Raw genomic sequence first — 15,423 nt, forward strand, 5'->3', positions numbered from 1 at the left:
TATAGGAGCTCAATAAGCCAGACTACATTTGCTAACTCTTGACTTCTTATTTATTTTGATGTGAGACTACAAGCACTATTTATAGAAGGGACCTGGGAGGAGAAACTTAGGCAACTAATATCCCTAATCAATCTAGTTACAGTGTCCTTGATCACAGTATCCACAAAAATTGGGTGATGTTAACTTGACATTGCTTCGAGCCATGAATATAGTGCTAGAGGAAAGTATGGTGTAAAATTTCAGTTCCCAGAGATCATGGTTTAAAATATAGTATCGATTGAGTGTGGGTTTGGTAACACTTCTGAAGTCTAAATGAAGGTGGTCCACCTTTAAAATACAGACTTCAGAAGCTTTATTTCTATTTGTTTCATTTCAGATTTTAGAACCGAAATTTAAAAGTTTTGAACCAACAATGGGGGACGTTGGATGAAACTTCTGATGTCTGATTTCTAGTTTCCAAACATCGGATATTTCCAGACTTCAGTAGTGTTACCAAATATGCTTCGGCTTCTGAAAAAACCGATACCATGGTTTCACAACTCATCCGATACCGAGACATATCGCCTGAGTCATCTTGGTATCGTCCAACAACGAGACGGACGGACGGACAGACAAGTCAATGTATCGGACAAGATTTAAAACCCACGTTCATTTTTCTCCTTATTGAACAAGACTTCTCAAATGTATTGGAAAACTCGTCCGAGACGAGACATCAAAACGAATTATAAAACCATGACCAATAATACGGTATCAGCCAATACATTTGATGCAAACCGATGCATTTTGGTGCATTCCCAAAACATTCAATGTTTAGGAGTCAATGTTTCGTATCAATCTTGGCCTATACTGATACGTATTGATATTTTAAACCATGAGGGAGATTCCTTAGTACGTAAGTAAACTTTGGAAAATCATCATCTCTGAATGTAATTGCAATCAAGAAAACCACATACCCTATATAAGCTGTTATGATTAGACAATCAATATCTAGAAAAATGGACTTGAGACCAATAAAATTTGATCTTAACTTTCAGTAAATTTACACTCAAAAACATATTAAAAACTGCATTTACATACCATCCATCATATAAGTAACCATAATTATACCTTATTCAGATACTCCCCAAATATACAGAAAGCAAAAACAGTAAATGGAACATACCCAATTCAGTGATAGTGTCTAGACCAGCAATATCTCCCACCTCCTCCACCATATTCATCGTCTTCCTCAGCATCATCTCGACTGTTAATCCACCAAAGCAAATTCGAAAGTGAGTTCCCATCATCGAACCCATTTAAGCTCCTTACCTTCTCCAAAGCCCCGGCCTTATCATACATTCCTTCCATTGCATAGAGAAATCCTTTCCACCCTTCTCCAACCCCTTCTCTCCCCAAAGCTGGCAAAGTCCATTTCACCAATTCTCTTACAAACCCTATATCCGAAAACAAAACCTCGGTGATTGGCAACAATGGGAGGAGCTGAATTCCCAACCTACACTCCCTCCACTCAGGCGGAGCAAACCAGAGTCCACTATCCCTCTTGTTAGCCCATAAGACCCCCACCACTCTGTTCTCCCTACTAAAATCAGCCTCATACATTCCCTCTCCCTCTCTCACATGCCACCATGTTTGTGCCGATTGAATCTCCATTGCCGCCAATATCGATCCAATGGATACAAGATGGGTATCTCCATAACTTAAACCCATCAAAGCCGCTGAATAGTAAGCATTCACGGCCTCACTTGTGCTCTCCTGATTCCTCCCATCCGCAAATTCAGTCAGCCCACTAGCCCACGAATGCAATTTCCACAAATCAAAATTCCTAAGCCGTGGGTAATTCGAATTCGATCTCCTACCCATGTTCATGAAATCTGCCATCAGCGAATATGCCTGACGTCTATACTTCCTCCCCCACCCTGGGTTGATCTTTGCAAGCACAGCAATGCCATAAAGAAAATAACCGAGATGGTAATGGTGATCATTATACACCCCAAACCCGAAATCTGCCCCCGAATCCAATGAACCTTGTTGAGTGACAATTCCTCCCCATTTGGGATCAAACAAGAAACTATTCCCGTTGAAATTCCCATCCAGCCAAGGCTCAATCGACTCCCTTAAGAACTTCATGACTGCCGGAATCACCTCTGGAAAAGATACCTCTTCTGCTATCAATGCCAATCTAGCTGCTCTTGCAATCAACTTCGCATAGAAGTAAGACGAAGTAGTTGCTATCGATGTCGAATTCAAACCCTCAACATCTTTGGAAAGAGCGGAAATGATTTCCGGGTAGGATTCTTCATCAACCCCTCTATTTGAATGCCAAGTCACCGAAATTGGATTAGTTTTCAATACCCATGAGTCTCCTACAATTCCGACAAGATCTCCATCCATGCTTCTGTATTTAAATTCCTTCAAAACGGTGATGTCTCCATCGTTGGCCGCTAAAAGACGAATATGGAGAGGGTGGGCAAGCAAGAGCAGATCACCCCACCCTTTCTTCTCCCATTTGTACTCCAAACAAAAGGGCTTCGTGAAGGCTACATCACCAGAAACCGGGTAACAAGTGCTGAATCGATCGAGGATCGATTCGTAAGTTGGGTCAGAATCTGGCAAGATCGCAATCCTAATCACCCCATAAAATTCACTTGTAGTAATGTGGGATAAGTCGTGGGTCAGATTCATCGGAGAAGACGAATAGATTAACCATGTTTGGTTGTTGTTGAGTCGAATTGTGTGTTTTGTGAGAGAAGGGTTGGAGGAGAGAGACAATATGGCATGAATGGTTGAGATGGAAAGAGGGGTTGAGATTGTTACGGTGCATGTTAGAAAAGGGCTTCCCCTGACTAGGAAGAAGCGCAGATTAGGAGGGATGTCTAAGGTGACACTGAGATCACTGTAAGACGAGATGATGTGATCTTTTCTGACGTTATTGATGGTGTTTTGGATGGCTGAGATGGTGAGATCAGCTATGAAAATTTGGTAGATGAAGGCAGAGTTGGAGAAGCGAGATGGGTAGCAAAGAGTTAGGGATGAGAGAGATGATTTGATGAGATAAGGGTGGATGTATTCAGGTTGGTCTCCTTCTTTGAGAACAAAGTTTTGGAAGAAAGTGTTGGTGGGGAGAGGCGATGAGAGGAGATGAGGGGAGAAGAAACGTGATGGATCAGGGAGAACCGTTGATTGGGTCTTAGGGAAGAGGAAAGGAACGGTGGATGATTTAGGGGGAGGTGGAGGCATGGTTGGTGTGGTGGGTTCAGGAGGAGGAGGTGAGGAAGGAGAAGGAGAAGGAGAACAACTCCCTTGGTCTGAGGGTCTCCTACGTTTTCTAAAGCTTTTTTTGATGATGGTTTTGACTCTTCTTTTGAGTTTCTTCAACATTTTATATGTTTGACGTGATGAGGTGGAATGAGTTTTTGGTGAGAGAGGTTTGAATTAGTCTTGGATTTTTTTGGTGGATGTTGAAGAATGGTGACAGAGGGAGAGATTTATGAAGTACAAATAATGAAGAGTATGGAAAGGTTGGAGAAGATTGGATTGAAAGGGAAGTAGAGAAATAGGTTAATGGAGTCATTGGTACAGAAGGATTGTAAGATATTTAAAGGGTTTTGATTTTGAGGGAAAGATGATAAAATGGGGTTTGGAATGGTTGGGAAGCAAGGAATTTATAGAATAATTTTAATTTTGAAATTTGTATTTGAGAATATGGACTAAGGGATGTAATACATAAGTTTAGTTTGTACAATGGTTTGTAACTCTCACAACATTGAAATTAGGATGTAAATCTAATATTTGATTTATTGGTAAAGGGTTTGGAGTATTTTGCAAGCAAACGATATGGTTGAAAAGAAAGGAAGGGATCTAGTATTCATGTTTACTTTAGTATCTTCTCATTAGAATGAAAAAGGAAAAAGTACTTGATCTATTATAATAAAGGGATTTCTCTATAAATACCCATTTACTTTCTAGGCGATAACTTAATAATTCATTTAGTAAATTTATTTCTTTTTTAAGGCAAGAGTATCTTGAATATTTAGCAAAATGTTGAGAGCTAAGTTGTTCATATCAATTTATTTAAAGAATTATCCTAAGTTAGCAAGGAAAGTTATTTATTGCATCACCTTATGCTATTCAAAAACATGATATAGTGCCACAAGGTTGTAGAGGACAAAATTCTAAGAATTTTGAAAACAAAAATTCAAAAAAAAAAAATAAAAATTTATTATTATTATTTTTCATTGTTGGATTCTTATTTAAATTTGGATTTTCGATATGCGTCCATTTTCAACACCTTGGATCAAATTCATAAAAGATATTTTTTTTGTTTTGAAGATTTTAATATGAGCTTTTAATGAAATCTAGAAGACTATGATGTTAGATTTTTAATATGATAATCCTTATGGGCCCAAGGACCACCTTTAGTAAGATTTGAAATCTTACTTACTTAGTAAGGGTGGCCTGATTTTTAATCTATAAAACATAAATTGAGGTTATGGGGTTATCATTAGTTTTAAAGTTAGGAGTATCTCAAGTATTTAAAAAAAAATATAGAGGGTTTCAATAGTTCTTTAATGTAAATGTTCATTAAAATCAAACAAATGGCATATTTTAATTTGTTGGACAGCATTACATCTTTATTATATCACAAGAAATTTCAACTTTTAATTGCTATGCAGCACGTCTCCACTCATTCTATGGGATAGAGATTTGTTGTTTAAGTAATTAGAATGATATGATATCTTTCATCATAATTTTGGTGTCACTTGATTTCAAGATTAAGTCATATACTGACATGTGGCTGTTTTTTAGTAATGCACATACAACATGACAATAATGTTAAGATAACAAATCGTTCTGCATCACCAACTTTTGTAATCAAAAGTTTTGTTCTTGCTTGGTTTCAAGACTCCCTCCACTAGTCCACGCTTTCTTCAAGTTTCAACAACAACTCGATATTCAAGTTTTAGAAGAAGGCCACTGAAAACATCTCTCTCTGTCTCTTTCTCTCTCTCTCTAAATATTTTCTCGTCTTTGTTGCAAATGAAAGGTCTCTCTTATAGATTAAATAACGAAACAACAAAATTAATTTTCCTTTATTAGATGGCCAGATGAACGGAAAATATATTCTCTTTTTTTTCTCTTAACTTTTTTTCTTTTTTCAACTTGTTGTCAAAGAGAATATATTATTTATTTGTACTCATATAGTATGTAAACTAAGTAATTATATGATATTGATACTTGTGGGAATTCGGGTCTTTCCGGCTCAATTCATACCATAATTCTTGAATTTCTATGTGAATCAAGATCGAGGAAAGGAAGCTTTTCTCTATTTTTTTTTTTTTTCCAGCTTTATGTCAATCACAATTCAAAAGAGATATGATTGATGTATTTTTTCCAAAATTTTAAATATGCCATCGAAATATTTTAAAAAATTGAAATATTACTACGACATTATCACATAATTTCTTTTTTTCTTTTAATATTTCGGTCAAAATCGACCATTCATCAAAATAAACAGTGATTTCCACCGAAATATATACAAATAAACAATGTATACTATGTTTCATTTCAATGCCTGTGGAAATTGAGATATTTCAACTAAATATGTTTATTTTGACTACCTTATGACCTGCCCATATCCCATCATTTTCTCTGTCCTCTTTTCTTCTTACAACATATAACCAAAGAAAAAGAAACTCTAGTTTACATTGTGCTCACCCGTCTCCCATATTGACAAACCTTAAAAAATTGGGGAAAAAAAACCCTAAAAACTCATTAGATCAATTAGGGAAGAATCATCCATTTCCAACCAATCTATATTAATTTCTCATCTTCAAAACCCTAATCCCCTATCAAAAATTTCTATAGCCACTTTCCCTATGATTGCTTATGACAGACTTGGAGAAAAATGACATCCAAGCGATCAATTTTTCGAAAAGGTATGTTGTCCATCCCTTTAATTGCGACAAATATCTATTATTTGTTCGCCATCTAGATATTACTGATGCTAATGCGAAATGTTGATGTCATAAGGCTCATTTTGAATAAATAAAATTTACCTTACTCAAAGGGTAAGTAAGTGGTCGAACCACAAGGATAAGGGCGAAACTCTAATTCAAATTACAAAAGAATCGAACCAAGATTAAAATAGTTTGTTGTTGTTTGAATATCAAAAATAGAAATTAAAAAAAGCTAGAAAATAAGATTGAAACAAGATACAGAAACCCATTGGAGACACTACAAAATATGAGGTATTTAGAGGCAGCTTTAAACTACCATCAATTTCGACTAAACCGCCTCCAATATATATAAGGGTTGTTTAGTCAAAACGCCCACTATAGTGGCATCACTAATTACTTTTAGTGGCCAATTAAGGGTGGTTTTAAAATCGCCTTTAAATAATGTGATTTAAGGGCATTTTTTATATTTTTAGAGGCTGTTTGAAAATCACCTCTAATAATAATAATTTAATGGCGGTTTAAAAATCGCTTCTAAAAAATATGATTTAAGGGCTATTTTTATATTGTTAGTGGTTGATTGAAAATCACCTCTAATAATAGTAATTTAATGGCAGTTTTAAAACCACTTCTAAATAATGTGATTTGAGGGTGGTCTTTATATTTTTAGAGACTAATTGAAAATCGCCTCTAATAATAACAATTTAAGGGTGATTTTAAAATCGCATCTACTTATTAGTATTTAAGGACGGTTTTTATATTTTAGAGGCAGTTTGAAAAGTGCCCCTAATAGAAAAGTTAGTTTTAAAAAAAAAAACTACATTAGAAGCAATTCAAAATCGCCTCTAATGTTGTAAAAAAAAAAATTTAATAAAATATTCATTCAAAAATAAAACCTGCAATTATATAAAGAAAAATAGCTACTATTGTCACCCCACATTTCACTTATCACATGTTTATAAAAAGATGCCACAACTTGTAAATGTGTTGTGTGGAGGTCAGCGCCACATAAACTTCAATCTACCAAAAATGCATCTGCAAAATCCAAAAATAAAGTACGCATTCATGAATATTTTCACTATAAAAAAAGAGTCAACTCTATGAATTATAAACAAAATAAGTAACTTAAACATTGATCGATAGTATTTTAAAACCTAATAATTTGTACATGAATATCATCTCTTCTAGTCCATCCATTCTACCTTTGTTGCATTTCAAGTTGTTAAGTGGATTGTTCATGCATTAAAAAATACTCAGTGAATTCATTACTACATTACCTATAGTTATAAAAACAAATTTGGTAATGGTAATTTAATTTTTTTTAAGAAAAAAAAATCAAAAAAACAAACTACAGGTCACCTTGTAGATTTGCACTCTAAAGATTAGCTCCATCTAAATTCACTCCATGAAGATTTGCACCAGTAAATTCACACTTTCCCTAAGAAAAAAATAAACATTAAGGAAGAACAAAATCCATAGTGGGTATAACCTTACAAGTTACAACTTAGAACAAATAATGGTACCATAATGAAATTCACTACCTGAAAACCACAACAGTTGATGAACCCATGTGCCAAAGTTTGGTAATTCCTTACTATTAGCAAAGCACAAGGTACTAGCTAATGGTGAAAAAAACTCTCACATTCAGTTGCTAGGACTCATCAATTCAACAGATCTTTTGGTTACACAACGTTCTTTAGTGTTAGAAATATTGTATTATTTCAACTCCAGCTAACTTGAGAAACTTTAAGAGAATATCAATCTTCTCGATACCAAAAATGTTACTTGCAAGAAATGATTGAGATGGGGGGGGGGGGAGAAAAAAAAAAGCACTCTCACATTAAATTACCAATTTGGAAAATTTAAATGTTTTTCTATGGTTTCTTCTCAAACTTAACCAATAACATAAATGTATATGATGTATTTCCTTTAGATTCATAAGATGAAATGAGTATAGAAATTTCTAATGACATGACATGGAAAAAAGATATATATGAATTTATATTACCATAGTTGGAGCTTGATCAGGAACTGCAAATCCCACTTTAAGAAGTCTTGATCCGACATTGACAACCTCTGCCTTCATTGCTTCCTAAGAAAAAAAGAAAGCAATTGCCTTCAAGATTTTTCTATTTTGTTTGTAAGACCCTAAATTGGTTTGAGTTAATGTTTATCTACGAATATGATTATTGGGCTACAAGCTTATTTGGAATAAAAATAAAAAACTACATGAATGATAACAGAGAAAATGACCTACCAAAACAGAGAAGTTTCTTAGCAAACGATAATGATGTATTAACTCACTTGTGTGAACCAAAACAAATGAAATGGTTGTTTAGATCATAATCACAAAAAAGCATTTTAAAAATATATATATAATTCTTAGGTCTATTAAGAACAATAATAAGATTCTACTTAATCAATGGGTTATCCAATATATCATGCATGAAACACTCTTGTCACGTCAATTTTTCCTCGCAAATATTTTACATATGCACCCAACCAAAAGAAGCAACATGTGGTGCTAACAGGACCCAATAAAACATGACACATGTCAAAGGCAAAAAGGGAAGAATCTTAGCCTGGTTGGACATGTTCAGCCTCTACCAATTCCCATGCAGGTATGGACAGATATTTCAATGGATTTTGTGGAAGGACTTCCTAATTCCAAAGGGAAGTCAACCATTTTTGTGGTGGTAGATAGACTCTCAAAGTTTGCTCACTTCATTCCCATCTCTCATCATTATACAACTGCCACCATAACTCAAATATTTTTTGAGAACATATTCAAGTTATATGGAATGCCCCAAATTCTTAATTGTAACTATGAAACAAGAGGGGATTAACTGGTGAGTACCTTTCTCCCAGCAGGTTGTTGTAATGAATGTATAACATCTGCTACCTGCAATGAAGAAATATATCTTTTAGATAGGCAGGCATCATGACAGAACCACAATTATTAAGAATGTTGATGGCGAAGGAAATTAAGATGAGAATTGAAAGAGTTTCAAAAAATTTGGAGAAAATTAAAATATATCCAGGTGAAAGCCTCATCATATACATATCTTATCACTGTAAATATGATTGAAAATTTTAAAGCCACGCACTAATACAAGCAATATTGAGACCCCTTATCAGTTAGGACTCGTTAAGAAATACTATTCATTAAGGTCTCTAATCTTAATATACATAATCATTTTATTAGGATAGAAAATTTGAATACATTTCTACACCTAAATTAACCACAGCATCTGCTAAGCATTTGGCTTCCTAGTTTTTTTTATTCAGAAAAAATGATAATTTTGTCAAGGGGAAACCAAAAAAAATTACTAGGGAAAAGAACAGTGAGAAAAATTCACTGAAAAAACAAAGCCAAACAATGCTGCGAACCGTGAAGTCATCGTTTCAAAAGGAAAAAAAAAAGTATATTATGGGAGGTTGATATAGCAATCAGTACTCTACTTACGATTGAGCAATTTGCTTCCCTCATCCACTCCAAGTTGTGTGGATCAACAATCAAATTAGCTACAAGTTGCATGGATCAACGTCCTATGTGTAGACACCCCATTTTTGCACTCGCCTGATTAATTAACTCGTCAACCCGATCGCAATGATTCCCAATGATGGATGTGTATTCCATTGTTTTATTTTGTTACCAGATGTGTTTCAGAAATCCGGATGAGGTATCTCGAACTGATAAAACCTTAGAAACCACGCTACGTTAGGAAAATACGACTACAGAAACATAGAAATCGTCATCTTGCAGACCCAAAAAGAAGCTTCACGATAAAAATTACAAAAAATTGACCAAATTACCAAAATACCCCTAACCTCAAAACAACCCTAGAGTCTACATTACGCTTAGGAAAATCCTTTTAAATACATAAAATAACAAATCGAAACCAAATAAATCATTTTGCCAATTTTCACAGAATTTGAAAAAATTACAAAAATGCCCCTCATAAAGTTCACAACCATTTCACACAAAAAATTTTCATAAATGACACAAACTAATATTTCCATTGAATTCCTTATGAAAAATCGATTCTAAAAACATCCTAGAACACTAAAAACCGACTTAAAACATGAAAAGTCCTCTCCGAGGGCAAAACGGTAATTTCACAATTTTCATAATTAAAAATTTCGAAATTAATAAATAAAACATTAAATAATTAAAGTAAAACATTAATGAAATTAATTTAAAAGTTTGAACTAAAAAAATCGATCAATCGGGCTCTTATGAAAAATTGTTGAGGGTTCGTGAGATATTTCTTTAAGGACCCCTCCATTTGGGGGTCCAAAGAATTAAAGATATAATAGAGGAGGGTTCTCCAAAAATTTAAAGCCAATCAACCAAGACTAAGGTCAAGGTATTAAAGTCAAACAAGTGAGACTAAAGTCAAAATTAAAGTCAATCAAGCAAGACTGAAGTCAAGATATTAAAAGCCAATCAATTAAGACTAAAGTCAAAATATTAAAAGTCAATCAAATAAGACCAAAAGTCAAAACCCTAATAGAGTTCTAATTAAATAATAACTTTATCTAATAGAGTTCTAATTAAAACACAACTCTACCTAAAATAATTCTAATTAAAACACAACTCTACCTAAAACAATTCCAACTAAAACACAACTCTAACTAAAAGAACTCTAATTAAACACTAACTCTATATAAATCAACCCTTAAAAAAATCTATAAATAGGAGTCCTCACACCCTATTTTCGTATCAAATCATAAACCCTAAGAGAAGTAGGTCAAAAAGCCCCCTAGCCTCCCATAAACCTTAGTTTTGGAGCCCTTACTCCTTACCTAACATCCCTCCTTCGATTTTAGCCTAGAAAACACCTAAAAGCCCTCCAAAAACATCCCAAAATCCATTAACAAACTCGAAGAATTTAGATCCAAGAAAGGAGATATATCTCGCCTCGGAGATCGAAAATCAAATCCGGAGACAGAACGAAGCAAGGGAGTACGGTACAAGAAGCTATTTTTGTCGGATCTGAGGGAATAAAGTTTGCTATCGAAAAGGTATAACCTTTTTTATTTATTTATTTTTATTTATTATCATCTAGGTTGTTAGCAATGTAATTTATTTGGGAAGTTAGTAGAGACCGGCTTTGGCCGGGCGGGGTTGGTGCCTAACACCTTCCAACCCCATAACATGATCCCCGAATTCAGCTTTGTTGGTTCTAAATTAGTTTTTTATTCGTTTAGAGTCATTGATCGGTTCGTAGACCGTAATAACTAGGTGGCGACTCCCAAACCTCAAGGGTCAAAAGCAGATCCGTGCACCCCGCGGATCGAGGGCGCTTTCACTATAAGAGCTTATCATTATCATATCCTCCCAAGATATTCATATTTCCAATAATCAGGCATGGAGGAACCCAGTCTCCTATCTAGAACGACACAAAGACTTGGGAAAGAAATAACAACAAAGTAGATAAACACATGCCCGAAAGAAGCAAAGTTTGATTACTTACTAGAAGTTTGAGAAACAAGAATGGACCTACCACACCCATAGAATAGGACACATGTATTAGGAGTGAAGAAAGGAATAAAAAAATCAGAAGCAATAGGATTATTAGGTATATCGCATCCATAAAATGAAATGCATGAATTGAGAGCAAAAAAAGGGAAAATTAAAATAAATTGGATTATTAGGCCAAGTTAAGTTCCTACTGTACCTTCCCAATGGTGGTAAGCCCCCAACATCAGTTTCCTTCTAGTTCCCCTTGCTTGAGACAAGTTTTGTTGATAACATAATTCAGAACTAAGCATGCATTCCCATAGAATTCAAAATTTGGATTGTCATGTCAACCCCCAATCGATGTTTTCTTCAGTCCCATTTGACTTAACAAAACAATTCCACTGACCTTTTGAAAATAACAAAAATCATAAATCTTAGTTATTCGATTTGAAAATTTCTATTAGAGCATTGTGTTAAAATTCAACACCAACCCAATTGGAAAAAGTCCAGACTTATTAGTCAAGCCCAATTTCTAGAATCTTCATAGAGAAGATTCTAGATATTTTTAGAGCCTAATTTCTAGAATCTTCTTAGATAAAACTCTAGATATTTTTAGATAAAAGAAAGTAGAAAACTCTAGAATAGTAGATATTTTGGTGGAAAGATCTAGATGACAAATTGTAACCACTAGATTAAAAATGTGTTAGCACAATCCTAACCATTGGTTAAGGAGGTGCTTCTAGTATAAATAGGGGTGAGTTGTCTCATTTTGTAACAACTTATGAGAAAAATTAAGTAGTAGTAAAACAATAAGTAAGAGGTCTTGAGAGGTTGTAGAAAGTTTAAGTGTATAAGTTCCATATTTTGTCAATCTCGAGACACATGTTGAGTGTCGGATCGATTTACCATTGAAGACATATGAAGACTCCGTTAAAGCTGCTCAACCGTACATACCTCGACAAAAAGCTTCCATGTGTGTGCACAAAGCCTAAGAGGTAATGAGACTACCTAATACCATTTTCCAACACTTAGATGATTGATAGGTCGACCCGTTGTAACTAGGAAAACTCTTTCCTCGATCCGTTCGCTCATCGGACCTTTTGGGAATCGAATATGGACATAGAGGGGACATTAAAGATTTGACCACCCTAAAATCATTTTCTGTCCTTGGTGTTTTATAGGTGTTATTATATAGGTAAAATCTAGTACACCTTCGAACCGTTTCGACATCGGACTTCCCGAAAGTTCGTTTTGACCAAAAATGATAAAAAAGGGTATTTTGGTCATTTTACCCATTTTTATCATGACCCACCCCTTGGTGGCAGTTTGGGTATATTCTAAATAGTAATATCTATCAGCTCCCCGAACAGCATACAAAACGGAGCTATCGTTGGAAAGTTATAGTCAAAACACTCTGTGGGGGCATTTTGGTAATTTACTGATGTGCCTCACTTGTGGCTGATGGTGCCACCCACAGTCCTGACGGTGCTACCGACAGCAAGCGCTCGAACGGTCATATTTATAACCGTTGAGCCACGAATTTGCTCTCTTCTCATATATAACAACTCTAACTCATTCATTTGGGTTGGTTGAAGCTTGAGAGAAGTAAATCCTTCATTTCTACATACTTTTAACCCTCTCTCTAGCCATGGAAGGGCTCAAACTTCATTGAAAATCCTTTTGACCCTTTGCCCTTCCTTTGGATCAATCCTAGAGAAGATTGCCTTTCCTCTCTCCACATTTTGAGAGTCTTCTCTACTTTAATGAGAGTCTAACTTAGGTGAACCCTTCAACATTCCTAGACTTCTCATTTGATCCCTCTCCGTCCATCAAACGTCACATTGGTACATTCATGGAGAAAGGAGGAAAAAGGAGATGATGGTAGGAGTAATTACAAGTAGCCGACGAACTCGAAAGCTTGATTGGAAGATCCAACCGTCGAGACGTACTTGTAAGCTCAATGACTCGAAGAACTCAAGATCTCCATTGACAAATCTTATGAAGTTGAGTGAGTCTTTGATTTTGTTTTTAATTTTAAAAACATATGTATGTGGTTACTTGGTTCAGCCCTCAAAAACCAAGCTCTTGATTAGAATCGAGGATTCTTGACAAGAGTAGAGGTTTGTGAGTTTCCGAGGAACAAAACTCACAATTTTGAGAGAATGCGTTCTCTCGATCTTAAGGTTTTAGAATTTAGCCTATGTATAAAAATTCTATGTAAAAGGTTTGAGGTGAACCATAAACCCCTTTGATAGTGAACACCAAGTTCCTAGGTAGGAATCTTGGGAGTGGATGTAGGCACGTTGCCGAACCACTATAAAATGCTTGTCTCGTGTTTGTGAAAATACTTCTATTAGTTTATACTTAGATGAATGTATGCTATGAATGAATACTATGCTAAGTATGTCATACGATGAATGTTTATATTCTAAGAAAATTTCAATTGCATTACAAACTAGAGACTTGCCATAAGAATGGATGTAAGCACATTGTCGATCCATTAGATGACGTATGTTTTGTGCATGTGTTTATAATTCCGCAATTTACACTTGAATGTCATGCGATGTCATAAAATGCCGAATAGGTAAATCGTATATGAATGTGTCATTGAATGACATGATTAAATGAATGATTAAATTTCAAGTGTATTTTCATTAAATGCATCTTAGAGACATAAGTGCCAAATCGAGGCTAGGTGAATGACTTAGAACACATAGTCAAATTATCAATCTAAGTTAAAATTGGATAAATCGAAAGAAATTTTAATTATCCTATTCACCCCCCCTCTAGGACTAGATATGGTACGAAGCACGTATTTTCAAAGTGTTTGTAAAAGTTGTATTTTTTTCTTAATAGAGTATTATTATCTTCTTCAACTTATGAGTGGTATTTTTATTGAGGGTATAATACAAGTAATTTGTTTACTTGTTTATATTTAATATTTGTGCATTTAGAGTTGAGTAGTCTAAATTTTTTTCAACAATTGGTATCAGAGCGAGGTTGTCAAGGATCGATTTTGGTGGAGTTATCTTGAGTCATGATGAGTTTACTACTCTGTAGGATCATTAGTCAAGCTCGTTCCGTAGAGTCGAAATTTTGTCGGCATAATGGGTGATCTTCAAGTAGTTGGAAGAATCAAGAAGCTCAACAACCAAAACTACAACACGTGGGCAACATGCATGGAATCTTACCTACAAGGTCAAGATCTTTGGGAGATTGTCGAAGGTAGTGAAATTACACAACTAGTAGCAAAAGATGCCAATAGCATCTTGCAAAAATGGAAGATTAAAGCAGCCAAGGCAATGTTTGCTTTAAATATCACAATTGAAGAAGAAATGTTGGAGCACATTCGGGATGTCAAAACACTGAAAAGAGTATGGGATACTTTCGCTACACTCTTTTCAAAGAAGAACGATATAAAGTTGTAACTTTTCGAGAACAAGCTACTATCAATAGCGCAACACGATATGATGATCGCTCAATATTTTCACAAGGTAAAGTCGATATGCTGCGAAATTTCAGAGTTAGATCCGAATGCTGTTATTGGGGAAACCAAGATAAAAAGAATAATTATCCATGATTTGCAACCCGAATACCAAGGCTTTGTTGTTGTAGTACAAGGATAGCCGACACAACCATCACTTGTTGAGTTCAAAAATTCATTTGTTGGTCAAGAAGCTTTAGCTATGCAAATGGGAGGAGTCTCATTGAAGGGTAAAGAGGAAGCACTTTGCACAAATAAAAGCAAAGGCAACTTCAAGCAGCATGTCAGAGGCAGATCTAAAATGAATGGTAATAAGGCAAAATGTAATCAAAGAGAGGGAGGCTCTCGTCTAGGGGGAACTTCAAAGAATCGTGGTAATAGTAGAAGGTTCGATGGAGATTGCTACAATTGCAGGAAGAAGGGCCACATGACGAAAGACTGCTGGTCTAAGAAAAAATATGCTGAAGGTAATGCTGCTACTTCCAATTCTAAGGAGAAAATCAAAGATGAATGGGATG

At 35.1% G+C, this 15,423-nt stretch overlaps 1 protein-coding gene across 1 annotated transcript; it reads right to left on the reverse strand.

Annotated features, from left to right (window-relative positions):
- Nucleotides 1-986: 986 nt before the first annotated feature.
- LOC147401447 (glycosyl hydrolase family 81 protein) lies at nt 987-3,734 on the reverse strand. The gene has a single exon (XM_086442769.1). It carries the CDS (start codon nt 3,376-3,378, stop codon nt 1,168-1,170), a length of 2,211 nt encoding a protein of 736 aa, XP_086298895.1. The 5' UTR covers nt 3,379-3,734; the 3' UTR covers nt 987-1,167.
- Nucleotides 3,735-15,423: the final 11,689 nt, after the last annotated feature.

This window comes from Akebia trifoliata, chromosome 5 (assembly GCF_017979445.1).
Source record: "Akebia trifoliata isolate Shusen 1 chromosome 5, ASM1797944v1, whole genome shotgun sequence".
Lineage (NCBI taxonomy): Eukaryota > Viridiplantae > Streptophyta > Magnoliopsida > Ranunculales > Lardizabalaceae > Akebia > Akebia trifoliata.

What these genes read in the sequence shown, in the direction of transcription:
- LOC147401447 (XM_086442769.1), bottom strand. Translation starts at nt 3,378, where the DNA reads ATGTTGAAGAAACTCAAAAGAAGAGTCAAAACCATCATCAAAAAAAGC.